This window comes from Pholcus phalangioides, unplaced genomic scaffold (genome assembly GCF_987345545.1).
Source record: "Pholcus phalangioides strain wild (caught in Gottingen) unplaced genomic scaffold, Ppha-v1.0 ptg000015l_1, whole genome shotgun sequence".
NCBI classification, from domain to species: domain Eukaryota; kingdom Metazoa; phylum Arthropoda; class Arachnida; order Araneae; family Pholcidae; genus Pholcus; species Pholcus phalangioides.
Window position 1 is genome coordinate 17,854,148 of NW_028301608.1, and position 15,620 is coordinate 17,869,767.

General features: G+C 39.9%; 3 protein-coding genes across 3 annotated transcripts; all 3 read right to left on the bottom strand.

Annotated features, from left to right (window-relative positions):
* Nucleotides 1-3,469: 3,469 nt before the first annotated feature.
* On the bottom strand, nt 3,470-4,735 carry LOC149075586 (F-box/LRR-repeat protein 6-like). Its single transcript, XM_089245449.1, has one exon. It carries the CDS (start codon nt 4,733-4,735, stop codon nt 3,470-3,472), a length of 1,266 nt encoding a protein of 421 aa, XP_089101575.1.
* Nucleotides 4,736-4,960: 225 nt separating this feature from the next.
* LOC149075587 (uncharacterized) lies at nt 4,961-10,596 on the bottom strand. The gene is made up of 2 exons (XM_089245451.1): nt 9,640-10,596; nt 4,961-4,969 (listed from the first exon to the last, which is right to left on the bottom strand). The coding sequence occupies exons 1-2, from the start codon at nt 10,594-10,596 to the stop codon at nt 4,961-4,963; spliced, it is 966 nt and encodes a 321-aa protein (XP_089101577.1).
* Nucleotides 10,597-12,185: 1,589 nt separating this feature from the next.
* LOC149075588 (uncharacterized) lies at nt 12,186-12,989 on the bottom strand. The gene has a single exon (XM_089245454.1). It carries the CDS (start codon nt 12,987-12,989, stop codon nt 12,186-12,188), a length of 804 nt encoding a protein of 267 aa, XP_089101580.1.
* Nucleotides 12,990-15,620: the final 2,631 nt, after the last annotated feature.

The following is a 15,620-nucleotide window of genomic DNA, read 5'->3' on the forward strand; positions in this document are numbered from 1 at the left end:
CGGATACCTTAAACGCTCATCGCTGCAGCCAATTTCAAAATCAAACAAAAAAAAATCAGAATCCCGTTTAGACAAAAATCAGAATCGGGATTATTTTCATTTGTTATTTTGAAGTGGCTGGTATATGCCCAAAATAACAACAACTCTTGGTTTGTTGCAGATTCAGGTGTGTGTGGCTGTGATTTCACTAATCTCTTAAAATGTTTTTGTTTATATTTATTTAGTTATTTTTTTACATCGAAGTTTGTGAAATCGGATTTTTGTTCTGTTTCAGTTCTCTTCATCTTAATTTGTAACTCCATAGATATCATAAATTCGAACTGAAATCTTGTTATCTTTGCATGATGAAAATATCGTACAGTAATTTAGATAATGACGGGAATTAGAATAGCTAAAAGGATGAAATCTCTCGACACAATTTTGTTTCTTTATTTGATTTACTTTAAGTGATTTCATTTTGCCCGAGGCAATTTAACACGCAGTCTTGAGCTTATCAAGATTTACAATAATATGGTAATAAGATTTGGAGTAATTTCGAAAGGTGATAATTTTTGAAAAAATACAAATTTCTTGCTTTTTCTCATAAAATCCTTGGTATTTTAGAATTTCGAAGAAATAAAATAATATTATAGAAATTGATCCGAATTTCCAAATTGAAAACACATATTAGCAATTATCTATTTTTGGGAGTGATTAGGAAATGTTGGATATTTCAGTTATTCGCTGAATAAAATTCGCTCAAATAATTTTTTCCCGAGGTGGTGAGTGGAACAAACCACATTAGTCCCTTTGATGCTAAGCTCTTTTATTAATTTCTAAGTATTAATCGTTAGATTTGCTTCTTCATCTGAGATGAAAGCCTCGGAATTCCTGTTTGTGCCTACCTGAACAATAAATAGTCGTCAACTATTCGCAGCCTGACCGATATGTTTTTACCGTATAGATTAACATTACCGCAGCTACTTTGAAGATAAAAATTCACAATTTGTTCAGGATGACACCTTGGGACCTATTCTTTGTCAGGGGGTTGGTGCACGCAAATTTTTGACAAAACACATCTACATATATGGATCGAATACTATGGAATTTTCTGCACCTAACTGTGTCCAGGTTATTTTTCTAGCTGTAACACAAATATTTTTCAAATATTTTAAGATAAATTACTAGCAGGCATTATATATATATATATATATATAATGCAATATAAAAAAAATTTGCGTGTTGTTCAAGTTAAAATTCAAGAAAAGAATAACCAATAATTAAAAACCAATAATTAAATTGAGAAAAAAAAATGAGTGCCTAAAGTGGATAGAAAAATTTTAAATGTTCCTTTAATGTAGGAGATTTTTCCCTTAGGAAAGCAATGGGAAGCCGAAATCCGTGTATGACCCTTAACTAGAAAGAAATGATAATTTAAAACCATTTAAAACAGTTCAAAATGAAGTACACATATGTGTACCTTTGGAATGAAGAGGTGAACTGTGAGGAAAATTATCAGTTCAAAAAAAATCGAACGTAGGGTTAAAAGTCGAGGAGATAGACTTCAATTTTCTTAGTGTATAGAGATCCAAGCTGTATAGAGTGTATATTCTTCTCCCCCCCCCCCCCCCCCATATAGATTTTATTGTAGGCCAACCAACGTGAGACTACAATATTCATGCCACTACCAGTCATTCCTTCGGGAATTGAATGTTACTGAAGCCTCCAATGTTAAAGTAATAGTTAAGAAAGGAACCCCTGTTATTTTGTTTTCTTTTGCTTTTTCAGACGAAATTCGAGTATCTTGTGCAGTTGTCGATATTAACTTCCGATACGATGGGATGTGTGTGTGTAGCTGGTAATTCTCTTTTCCCTTATATTTTTGGATGGCTTCCGACACCAGATCGATACGAGTGTAATTTTCTCACCCCGACGAATATTGGGTGTTGCTGTCGCTCGGAAAAAAAAAAAAAATTCTACTTCTTTTTCCATAGATGACGACTTCTTTATTGAATTTGGAACATTTTCTACATCTTGTTTTCATTTTTTTCCCCTATCCGGTAGTGAATTTCGAATTACTGTGAAGTCACATGTGCATACTTACGTATATGTGTGTGTGTGTGGAGAACTCCGAATGGTTCGGAATTTTATAGAAAAAAAAATATTTTCTTCTTTTTAAGGCCAATATTCAATTCAATTTTCACGGAGGGATAAATTTATCAATTTCTATACGATTGAAAACGAATGGACAAAGATATAAATATCGAATTTGCTACTGAAATCTTCAACTGCGAAACTGTGTTTGTTGTTTTTTTTCTTTTTTATATCATTTTACTAGATAATGAAATGGATTTCTCTTGATTGAAACAAAGATGATCCGATTTTCAGAAATAAATGAAAAAAATGTAGTTGGATTTTAGATAAAGGGAATGAAATGTGTTTTCTATTTCTCCTAGATGGTCTGTGATGTATTTATTCTACGTTGTATACAGTTATTTCGAAATTTAGGGATCTTTCGAAATATATTTAAATTTTGAAACTTTTAACTATTTATTTCATATTTTTCTTACATTTTTTCTCTCTTTTTCTTAAATAATTAACTTGTCTCAAGTTTTATCGCATTATTGTTGTTTTTTTTTGCATTAACTAATTATGTCTTTGTGCAACAAAATATCAATACAGTGAAACATTACTTCAGCGATAATCTTTATAAAGATGAACCTCTCTACAACAATATTTTCGCAAATCTTGTTCGGCATTCCTTATAGTAGTCTACTAATATATATACACATATAGTAGTCTACTTTTCATTAGGCTAATAATTAGTTATAGTATGGTAATACTTTAAGTATACATTTAGTCTGATGATATGATTTTCGATTGTACGTTTGCAAATATGTAAGCTGTTATTTCCAACTAAGTATGGGGTCTCAGAACATTACTTTGCCCGACTACCCGTAGTGTTGAGACAGCGATGCATAAAATACCCTAAAAGAAGGAAGCTCACTGAGCCCTAAGCTCAGGGTAGTCATGGATCCTGGATGATGCGTCAGCAGAGGTAATTTATTGTGTAGTATTAAGAGAGATGACATTTTTTCGGCCCGAAATATACTGAGAAATTGAATTTTTTGGATGTTATGCCGAGACTAATATTTAGAAAGAAAAGTGATTTGTCTCCTCCAGAAATCAAACCTGGGTCCCCTTGCAAACCGGACAAGTGCGCACACCAATACCCCAGACACACACATTTCAATTCCTTATAGCACGCACACTACTCAGCGCTTCTCGGTATTAATGCGTGTAATTTTTATTGTAATGATTAATAAACGCGTGTAAAAAATAATAGTCAATCTATTTGCGTTGATGGATGGCATTAAATGAACTCAAAAGTAAAGTTAATTTACTCGGTAATTTAAAAATAATGAAATCATTCGCTCAGACGTTAAAGATAATTAATTTGATTTTTTCACCGCAAAAGACATTCAGATCATCACATGGATTCCGAAAACTTCTCAAGTTCTTCCCGATTGAGGAAACGCATTCCGTTGTCGTTGGCATTACTTCTGAAGGACAAGTAGCGAAGCCTTTGACAATTTCTTATCAGTGTTTTTATAAATGGTACATCGACGTGATCGAAGAGACAAATGGTTTCGATTACAGGATTCTGATTATCTTCCAGAAACGCTTTCAGCACGCTTGTGACTTCACGGAAGGCTGAATGAATACAAAGTTCTCTCAACGTCATTCGCCATTTTCTCGCAGCTTTTTCCACACCCTCCAAAGAATTTCTGACGAATCCGACCCCGAATACTCTGACTTTTTCCGATGGGATATCAGATACGTGTGTCAATGCTAAGTTGTCGCAACCCGTTATTTCCAAACATTCTAATTGCGTAGAATTCCTGAAAATCTTACTCACGTCGATACCCCGGAAATCACAATCAACAGCTAAGAATTGTCTCATCTCTTTGAAGCCTTCAAGTTCTTCATCTTTGGATAACTTCAAGTCGCAAAAGTAAAGCGTCAACACTCGCAGTTTGGGGCATCCAGTTTGCATTTTACCGATTGGAAACGAAAAATGTTCACTGGTGGTGTCATCGAAGTGCAAATCGCCGAAACGAAACCCTTCCAGAGATGGACAGCTATCTGCGATTTTAGAAATCAGTCCATCATCACAACTGAAGTGAAACTCCAAACACAAATTTCTCAAAGTCTGTCCACAGCTTTTAAAAATTGGTTCTAATATACATGGCGAAATTTTTCCTGGACATTCAGAACGATTTAATCTTTGATCACATTCACCGGCCATTGAGCCCATGATGAGTTTTTCCATTCGAGGAAATTTTTTAACAAGATATCGAATCGCTGTTTCATTCGTCGAGTTGAAAGACACGTCGAGGGCTTTGAGATTGTGGCAGTAGTCAATCAGCTGCAGGAAATTTTCAGTCTTTATATGAGGCCGAGGAAAGGTTCTAGCTATAAGAAAATCCTTCTTTGTAAAAGTTCTAAGCGACAGGTCTAGGGCGTGAGTGAACGTGAGAAACCCTCTCTCTGCAAGCCTTAGCAATATACCCATACTGAATTCCATGGATCTCCAACTGACATTTTGCCACAGTGAGGAAGATGAACACAGGTCCATCCATAACTTGCAAACCTGCGAGACGTTTCTCAGGAATTTTAAAGGTCCTTCAGACTCGATATAATGAGAAAAGATCTTGACAATCATCTCTGGCGGCAAATCGTTGATGGATTCCATGGTTCTTACCAGTGACGAATCTTTAAATCTGTGGTCTAAGGAACCTAAAAGTTGATCTAAATCTTAAATTTATTTATTTTTCATTTAATGTTCATCAAAGTGACCAGATCGTTCCATAGAAAACTATTGTATATTTCTTTGAATAAAGAAAATAAGGAAGAAGGTGCAACTCACACCTGCGTGAATCAAGCCTTTGAATCAACTTTATCTTGTTTAAGCAATTTATTATTCCAACTGCAAAAGAAGGATACAGAAATAAGTTTGAATAGAAATAACGCAATATGTTGCATGCAATATTCTTACGTATCAGATTTTTCCATTTATAAAGGGTGATTTAGAAAAACATCACCAAACTGAAAATGCAATTTAGGCACACGATAACAATCCGAAATCAAAAAGGAACGTGGGCGCGCAAACGCCATCCGGAGCCACCACAGGGAGTTGTTGCGTCACACGCTTTTAAATCAATCCCAAATTCAGCAAGCATGAAGTCGCAATTCTGACGACATAAATATGTTAGGTGCCACACATACACTCAGAACACACATTCCGGCATGCACCAATTCATTGGACAGTCCGCATAGGAATGTGTACGAGGTGTATATACGGATAAGTAGTAGTATCAAGCATGCAGTCCATGCGGAATTTCTAACGAATCAGTGCGTGTCAGAATGTGGGATTTGAGTTTATGTGGGGCCCCTAACATAGTAACTGCTGAGTTCGGGATTGCTTTAAAAGTGTGCGACGCGAGAACTGCCTGTAGATGGAACGCCCGAACGGCTTTTGCACACCTATGTTCCTATGGGATTTCGGGTTGTTATCGTATGCCTGAATTGCCGTTGCAGTTTGACGATGTTTTTCTGAATCACCCTGTATATAGCGCTTTTAATTTTCGTATATCTGTATATATAAGAGACTAATTTTGTGCTCATAACGATTTTTAATCCTCCTGCATTTTTCGCATATATATTCTGTATTTTGGGTATACGGAGGCATAATTTAATATTCTTTATTCCTTTAATTTCCTCGTACTCTGGGGTAAAAGCGGACTTTGATTTGCTCGTATTTTTCGCATACAGAAGATCATGCTGATCGCTTGGGAATACTGGGGGGGATCACGGTGTTATTTCATATTAATAAAAAAAGGAAACTCCATTAAAGATCTTTAGTGGTCTGACCTTTAGGATGTGTTTTTTTTTTTTTACATTGAAGTTTTTCGCATTGCCCTTCAAACAAGCCAAGAAACTTTCTTGTTCACCCTATATATTTATGGCTATCGGGAAAAAATATCACAAACCAATTTATGTCAATGGAAGAAATCGATGTTTAAACAGTGTATTACTCATAGGGCTTCAAATAATTACATAAATACATTACCGTCGACTTGATCACTCCTGGCAGATATCCAATTACTGTCTAGAAAACTCGATAAATGAGAATAAGTGAGAATCAAGGACAGTATATTTTCCGGTATTTCCTTATCAAGTATTAAATCGGAAAATCACGTTAATTGTCAGAAAGAGAAGAAGAGCTACACTCATGAAGCTACTTGAAACTGACATGATTCGTGAACGTTTTGCAATTTTGGATTTGATGGCGTTTGAGGAATTTTTCAAAAAGGTGATCTACACAGGGTACCAAAATGAAGGGGAGATAGGAAAAAACAGAGATGTGTGAGAACGAAAGAAACAAAAATATACAGGAGCAAAGTTTTCTCTCCCAATCATCTCACCTTGATACGCCAAACAACGTTAATCGTCTTAGCACACGGTGCCCGGAGGCGTTAACGGCAACTAATTGCTAGGAGATGAGCGCGAGGCACCAAATCCGTTGATTCCCGGGCAAAACTTTTCTTCGAGACTCTCTCTGATCAAGCTGGTATGTGTTTGCTGATGAAATGGTGTTTCCCTCTGTATCTATCTCTGCACTCTATTTATTTATACTATTTTTTTTTGTCGGAGGACTATCTCTTTTAATTCGTAAGAAGTCTTGTGTAATTGGATCTAAGATAGCTCTCGGTCTCCTAAACTTGTGACAGCAGTTCCTAGTATCGCGGAGAGTTCTTTTTTGTTCTCATCTCTTTCTAAGGCTAAGCTTATTAAAAGATGAACTTGTGTACGCTTTCAATCAGTAGAAAATCCACTTTAATGAACTGCTGATTGAGAGTGTATTTTAGTCGAAAATAAATTGTGTATGTGATTAAGATTAGCGTGTTCTGAGCTGTCAACAAGCTTTTCCAACAAACATAAAATTATGAAAATTTAGGTCTTAATGTGGAGGGATTGTGTCATTTTCCGAAGCCCGAGGCATTTCACATACCTTTTGTTGCTAAATCATCGCGTAAGTGAAAGCATTTCAGCAGCAAAGCAAAGAAAAAGTAATATTTTTGTTTTTTTGTTATAGTAAATTTAGCGTCATACACTTCAGTGACGAAATGAAAATTTAAATGATTTTATTTAAAGACAATTAGAACCTTGCCATGGAACTTGAGTAATTAGGTCATACGTTTGTGAAAAACTTGGCATGCTACTCATGCCTTGCTTACTCTTCTGAATTTTATTTCTAACTTTATATATTAAATACAAATACAAAAGAACTGTACCTATACGGCCCATAGTTTTCGAGGTAGTGTCGTGTTTAAAAGAAATCCAGGCCACTTGGATGACTGATTTATAGACTGTGGAAGCATGTGAGTGACCAAAACAGTATGGAAGTATGGGAGTGGCCAAAGCAGTGAACAAGTATGAGAGTGACTGAAAGAATGACGTGGTGAGTAAGGGACGAATGTAATGACCCAGAAGGTGTGAAATCATATGAACGACCGATAGATAGTCACAAAGAGGCACATTTACGGTATGGAAGGGGGATCAGGGCTAAACAGCCTATAGTCCGGATAGGGTGACCAGATAAGGTGCCTGCAAAACCGGGATAAATCCCTGATATCGTTGTTGAAAACCGGACATTTATTAATAACAACCGGGGCAAAACTTCAGCATTCGTAGAACTCTCATTAGGTGGGCATTACAGTGTAAAATTGCAAACTAATAATATATTATGAAAATATTATCACATTACTTCTACACACAGAGGTGCAAAAACGTGTAAAACATCAAGATTACAGCCATGGTTATCAGACATCCCGTATATGACTAAATAATATGATTTGTTAATTTATATAGTCATTCTAGGGTGAAGGGGCACTTTGTTACGCTTAGTCTTATTGTTCAGTAACCGAAATAGTTTTTGTCCTCCTTTGGAATCAATGAAAACTTCATTAATTCGTTCCAACGACTCCGAATATTTTTAGTGTGAACTTTGACAGCAGTGCTTTGCTCTCAAGTGCACAACGTAAAACCAATTGAAATCATTAGATTAACACTAGAAACTATTTTCCCTAGAAAAGACAAGCCCAGCCTTACGTGATAACGGGTATATGTCGCATATAGGAGCAAATCCGAGGCCATGTCTGGTTTCTTTAATATCATCTACAGTATAATCACAGTGTCGAAGCCTTCGAAATTCCTGCCTGCAAGGCACACTCGCCAATGAAAAAAAATCGCAAAGAATTATGGGAAAGGGGCACGGAACCGCAAAATCCGTGAGGGGTGTAAATATTTTTTTTTTCTTCCTAAGATAGAAAAAAAAATCTGAGCTGGTTTTTATATTCACCAAATACCACCAAATTCAACATAAATATTGTACATGCAAACGAGGCTTCAGTGGTTGGAAAGGGGTTCAGCGTTCTTTGGTTACATAATACACTGGTGAAATAAATTAAGAGAATCTGCATATTTTATCGAATTTCATGAAAAGAACTGAACTGAATGTAAAACCACTGCTTCTAGACAAAAATGTAAATCTTGTACGTCAAATACGTAAGCGTACACGTGTGTGTAGGCGGAGCCAGTAGAGAAACAGGCTTTATAAGCGCGCGTAAGTTAAGACGCATTTCGTTCGCTAGCACACCTCGGCGAATTTATTGATGTTATTTTGATGCAATCGGTTAATTTCAAATTGTAACAGTAAAAATGAGTAACCACCAACGCTTAGATGATGGAATGAGGTGGCGAATTGTGGGGAGGCTAGAAGCAGGCCAATCTGAATTCCAGATTTGTAGAGAGTTCAATTTAACGCCCAGCGTCGTGTGTAACTTATGGAAACAGTTCCAGGATACCGGATCCATCGAGAGAAAGCCTGGAGAAACTGGAGAAACCGCGAGACACCCAGGCTCTGTCGCAAGAAGCAACGTAAGCACTTCGCCCCCCCGGAGGGGGGGAAACAGGGCATCTCCGGTAAAACCAAAATTTATTGATACGTCAAAGATTACATATAGTGCAAAGAAATCAAAAATTATGTAAATCGAAGAATCAAATTAATCAAGTTAAAGTAAAGTGCAACGGGCACGGATAATAAATAATCATGAAAAGTTGTATAAAAATCGTATCGCAAAAGGCGCAATCAGAAATTTGATTGATCAAGGATTGTATCAAGTGACAAGAAGGGCAGAGCACCTCATTGCACTCCGGCAGTTCAATACAGTCAGTCTAATTTCTCCGAGACGTCATTAATTAGGTTTGGGATTCATCCTGCTCCTCGCTCGCAAACAGTGCCACCAGCGCACTGTCAGGGTGAAGACGCGGCGATCTCCTTAACGGCGCTGGTACCGGAGTTGCAGGAGCTGGAGGAGACGGATCCCTTATCTTCTCGGGATGTTCCTCAAGGAATTTCACCATTTTTCTTATCTTTTCCTTTGATTCCTCTCGACGTAGTATGCCAAGCATCCATGGTCTGTGTAGATGGGCAGTCGGCGAACGGAAGTGATAGGGTGTCATTTCTGGACAGCATGTGGCGTAGTGCAGGGGCGTGCCAGGCTCAAGACAAGAGCATTTATCGCTGGCAATCACTTTAAAGCGATGTAAGGTTGCCGGGAAAGGTCCATGACCGGTGACAAATAAGATGAGCTCTCGTGACCAGTCCCTGCTCCTAGTATCTACTTTCTTCATAACTTCATGAGTTGATCTTCCTGACGCCTCCGGCATATCCCAATGCAATTGCCAATTTGCTATCATGTCTCTCCAGAGGAGTGATTTTGCGTGAGAAGCTGGATATAAGAGTTCGTCGTAAAAGACTCCGGTATTGGTCACTTCTTTGGCCGCCGCATCCGCAAGCTCGTTTCCCCACTGGCCGTTGTGGGCTTTTACCCAGGAGATGCGTATCGATGGGTGAGATACAAGTATACTCCTTATCTTTCTCGCCATTGCGTTTTCAGAGAGCGGGTTTAGAATGGCCTGGATACTCGAACGGCTATCGGATCTTATTACAGTCTGCTTCCTGTTTGTAGCTGCATCCAGAGCTGCTGTAAATATAGCGAGCATCTCAGCTTGATATACTGAATTATTTTCTTTTAGTTTAGCAGCCCATTTATGCACGATCTCCGTTCCCACGGTTTTTATACAGGCAGCTCCTGTACCTGATTCCAGTTTAGAGCCATCCGTGTAATATACGACGGATTTCTCCTCAGGTGTATCATCCTCCGAAGATTCTATTAATACTTGATTGGCCTGCAGAGATTCTGCAGGATGCGAGGTCCAGCCTATAGTTTTTTGCTCGAAGGCGTCCGGGACTAATGTTTCCTCTAACAATGGACATGGCTTGTGAAGCTTTAGAAGATGTGTGACTCTTGCCAGGAATTCTATCTTGAGGGATAATGGCGGGAGCCCCAAGATCACCTGAAGAGCATTCGTAGGTGTAGTTCTATACCCACCAGAGATATATAGAAGGAAGGGTCTTTGTATAGAATCGAGCCGTCTGAACATCTGGACCTTGGGAGAATGCCATATTGAAGCTCCATAAGCTATCATAGGCTCAACCCCTGTCAAGTAGAGGGATCTCCTCAGAGCCCGTGTCAGTCCCCACTGTGGTCCAGCCATCAGACGCATCTTCTGAAGAACACGTTCTGTTGTTTGATGTGATCTTCCCAGCTAAGTTGCTTATCGATAAACACGCCTAAATAACATAGCACGTCCGTTTTCTTGATGGTTTTCCCTTGGAACCAGATGGTGGGAGGTCTTTTCTTTGATATCCACAAGAATTTTGTCTTAGCCATAGAGAGAGTGAGCTTATGCATGTGCAGCCAATTTGACACTGTTCTAAGGGCTTCTTCTGCTAGATCACCTGATCCCTTGACAGTAGGGGCAGATGCAATTATCAAAAGGTCATCAGCATAAGCCTGAACTTTGACGTTTGAGGGCCAATTAATTTTCAACAACTCATCCAGAACAAGATTCCATAACAAGGGGCCGGAACATGAGCCCTGAGGTGCACCCTTTTGAAGCTCTTTCACAGCTTTTCCCGCATCCGTGACCAACACCGCTCGGCGGTGGTTCAGAAGGTCCGATAAGATTACCTTGAGCTGTTGTGGTATGGGCGCTATTGCTAGACGGTGGCGTATAGACGAGTATCTGAGGTTATCGAACGCCCCTTCTATATCCAGGGATATGATGGCTACGTCATTACTTCGATTTCTTTGCGTCTTAACCTCTTCCATCATGTCTGCAAGCGCCATTTCTGCTGAACGACCTTGTCGGAATCCATACTGGTTGGCATGCCAGAATCCTTGCCTCTCCGTGTAAAACATGACTCGTTGTACCAAAATTTTTTCCAGTACCTTCCCGAAGCCAGAGAGTAAACAGATAGGGCGGTAAGCTTTTGGGTCTCCTGGACGTCTTCCTTTCTTCAATAAAAGGAGTAACTTACCTTCTTTGAAATGATTTGGAAAACATCCCAGTTGCAGGCACTTATTGTATAGGGAATGTAAAAGATCTGGAAATGCTTTATTTATCGCCTTGACCTTCCTGTTGTTCACCCGGTCTAGACCCGGGGCTTTCCGCATATTAAGCTGGTCAACGATTCTTTTTATCTCTTGCTTAGATATTGCTCTCATATTCAAATCCGGGTCGAAGTACATACTAGAGCTCATACAAGGAGGACCATAATCATCGGAGTCAACATCGGGGTAAATGTCATTAAGGTGTCTTTCCCCCGCCTGCAAAATTGTTTCGTCACCAAATTGGCTCATAGTCAGCTGCGGTTTCGTTTTGCGGGACATAGAAGCACGATATACGGTACCAAATTCAGAGGCTGTTTTTTCACATAGTGCACGCCAGGCAGATAATTTTGTTTTACAAATCTCTTTACGGTACTGAGCCTGATATTTATTAAATACGATGCGCAGGCGAAATTTGTCCCCCTGATCTTTTGCTCGTATATATCGTCTTTTCAGAGCCCTGAGCTTCTTGCGTGACTCTTCCAGTTCAGTTGTCCACCATGTGCTTTTGGATTTAACTGTCATCTGCGATCCGTTGCTCCCAGGGACTAACGACCTATTACCTGCCTCTTCTATTACTTGATGCACAGTGTTTGTAATATGCTGAAGTTGATCATACGTTCGTCACTCACGAATCTGCCTTATCAGGACTGGTGTCGTACTTCTGAGGATACGAATAAAATTGAAGAGCTTACGCTGCGTTGTTTTGAAACAAGGGGTTTTAGTTGATGGAGATGAGTCACATATCACCATGTGAATATAGGAGTGACTACTTGCCGAATATTCCTCTCCCACAGACCATTGTGTGGCATTTGCTAGAGACACGTGATTGCATATAGATAGATCCGGCCAGCCGAAGGATCCAGTGTGTCCATAGGTCGGTGTGCTGTTGTCGCCATTCAAAAGGAAGAGGTCTTTGGACATAAGGAAGTCTAGGATGTCTTCACCTCTTTCATTATTATCGGAATAACCCCATAGAGAGTTGTGTCCATTCCAGTCTACGGCAATAATGATCCCGTGCCTTCCATTCTTTACCACGATCTCCTCAATCTCCTGGATGGCTTCTTTTATGTCCTTGTATGGAGAGGAGTATGAGCTAGCCACGATCAGCTCCCTTCCGTCCACGTGCAGTTGCACCGCCACCGAGTTATTCATAACCGACAGCACAGCTCCATGAAGTGCTCTGTTGCGGATCAGGATCGCAGCCTTCCCATTATCTGATGTCCAGCGTGACCAAGTCAAGGGGAGACCCTTGAGTTCCGGACCTTGCGCTGTGGACCAGACCCAGGGCTCTTGGGCCAGTACTATGTCCATGTTCATTTCGTTGGCAGTTTTTTCTAATTGGTAAGTAGCCGCTTTAGAGTGATCTAAGTTAATCTGAAGTAATCTAATTTCCTGCTCTTTACTCAGTAAATTATTATTGGCCATTACAAAATCTATTTCATGATATTTCGTCTACCCTTAATAAGAAGAAAACTGGTGCACATACGATCATTGGCACGGTGATAGACATCGAGATTTGTGCCATGTGCTAGGTTTTGGAAACAGCACTCCACACATCGGTCCTTTCCTTCTCTCCTGAAATCGGGGATCGACGGGAAGTTATATTGATAACATGACCTGTATGCAGCCACAGGAACCCGTGTATCAAGGGTGACTGTTTCCAAAAGACTTCATGAGAGAGGGTTGTTTGCGAGAAGACCTGCTGTTTGCGTCCCGCTCACTTCTACGGACAGGAGAATCCGTTTATCATGGTGCAGAGAGCATAAAAATTGGAATATGGATCAATGGACGACCGTTCTCTTCACTGATGAGTCCCGGTTCGGCCTAAGCACCGATTCTCGCCGTACGTTCATATGGAGACAACCAGGGACCCGCTACCTACCCTCCAATGTCCGCGAAATCGACCATTATGGCGGAGGAGGTTTAATGTTCTGGGCAGGCATCATGTTGGATGGCCGCACACCTCTCCATGTCTTTGAAAGAGGCACTGTGACTGGTGTGAGGTATAGGGATGAGGTCTATGTTCGCCTTTTCAGGGGTGCAGTTGGCCCTGAGTTCATTTTAATGGACGATAACGCGAGGCCACATAGAGCTCTTCTGCTCGACGATATTCTAGAGAGTGAGGATATTCGCCGGATGCATTGGCCAGCCAGATCTCCAGACCTTAACCCTATAGAGCATGTTTGGGACGCTCTGGGGAGGGCAATTGCAACCCCCCCCCCTCCGGGAACCATCTAGGAAATGAAAACAGCGTTGCTCAACGAGTGGGACCAATTGCCACAGGAAATGATAAACTGCCTTATTTCAAGTATGAAATCACGCTGCGAGACCTGTTTATCTGTAAGAGGGGACCATACCCCCTATTAACCCATCTTATTAACCCATTTTTTTGTTTATTCTGCAACCGCTGTTTCATACCTTCCAACTCCAACGAGTGTCACGCACGACCATGCGTGTGTATTAAAATTATTGAATGGTTATTTGTTTTGTATTGTTATCAATGTATGTACATATCAAATTTCATTAAAATCGGTACAGTAGTTCTAGAGATAATGGACCAAGTCTGCGAATTCTCTTAATCTCTTACACCAGTGTACATTGGCATTGCAAAAAATAAAACAGTGAAATAGTAAATTATTAGCATAATATCTAACATAGTTAAAAGTAAAATTGGGGAAAAAAATTGAAAATAATTCTATTTCATTGCGCAAGCGAAATCCGGGACAAACAGGCGTCCCGAAAGCATTTTTCAAGACAGGGCGGAAACTAGCAAAAAACCGGGACATTTAGCCACCCTTGTCAAGGGACAGCTAATTTGAAGTAATGAGTAGTCAAGAAAACTAAACTAGAATGGGTGAATGAATGACGGCAAAATAATTTGCATTGGCCATAGTCCAAAAAACGCTAAATCCGTATACGGAGCAGAGAGCAACGTCCTCATCGGAGGGCCTAAAATATGTGGGCCTTGTCAAGTGCTCGAATTTCGTAGGAAAATGTGGCTGAAATGAGAAAACAAAAATCCTGGTGGGCTGAATAATTTTTATTTTGATGGTAGCAAGGATACTTTTTATATTCCACACATATTGATGGAATGGACGCATTCTCTTTAATTTCAGCTGCACAGACCTGTGCTTTCTCTGCACACAGAATTTCAATATCTGTGCGGAATGAAAAATATCATTCTACCTCTTATACAGTATAGGGATTTTTTTTCCTTCAGAGACTATGTACACTGAAGTGCTCTTATTCTTTCCGAGATTCAAAACGTCCATATTTTGTAAACTTATTAACCATGAAAAAAATGGCGCTTTCTTATTTATTTCTGTCCATAACCAACAAATGGGTAAAAAGAAAATTTTATCAGCCGAAATACCCCTCTTAGAAAATAACTACACAGTACAGGATATACACTGAAGAGCCAAAAAAACTGGTACACCTGCCTAATATCGTGTAGGGCCCCCGCGAGCACACAGAAGTGCCGCAACACGACGTTGCATGGACTCGACTAATATCTGAAGTAGTGCTGGAGGTAATTGACACCATGAATCCTGCAGGGCTGTCGATAAATCCGTAGGAGTAAGAGGGGGGGGTGGAGATCTCTTCTGAACAGCACGTTGCAAGGCATCCCAGATATGTTCAATAATGTTCATGTCTGGGGATTTTGGTGGGCAGCGGAAGTGTCTAAAGTCAGAAGAGTGTTCCTGGAGCCACTTTGTAGCAATTCTGGACGTGTGGGTAGTCACATTGTCCTGCTGCTGAAATTGTCCAAGTCCGTCGGAATGCACAATGGACATGAATGGGTACAGGTGATCAGACAGGATGCTTACGTACTTGTCACCTGTCAGACACGTATTAGGGGTCCCATATCACGCCAACTGCACACGCCCCATACCATCACAGAACCTCCACCAGCTTGAACAGTCCCCTGTTGACATGTAGGGTCCATGGATTCATGAGGTTGTCTCCATACCCGTACACGTCCATCAGCTCGAAGCTGATGGATAAAAACCACAACTGCTAATGATCCCTCAAATTAAAAGTTGCAAAGAATATGCG

Coding starts and splice junctions, on each gene's coding strand:
- LOC149075588 (XM_089245454.1), bottom strand. CDS start 12,989: ATGGCCAATAATAATTTACTGAGTAAAGAGCAGGAAATTAGATTACTT.
- LOC149075586 (XM_089245449.1), bottom strand. CDS start 4,735: ATGGAATCCATCAACGATTTGCCGCCAGAGATGATTGTCAAGATCTTT.
- LOC149075587 (XM_089245451.1), bottom strand. CDS start 10,596: ATGATAGCTTATGGAGCTTCAATATGGCATTCTCCCAAGGTCCAGATG.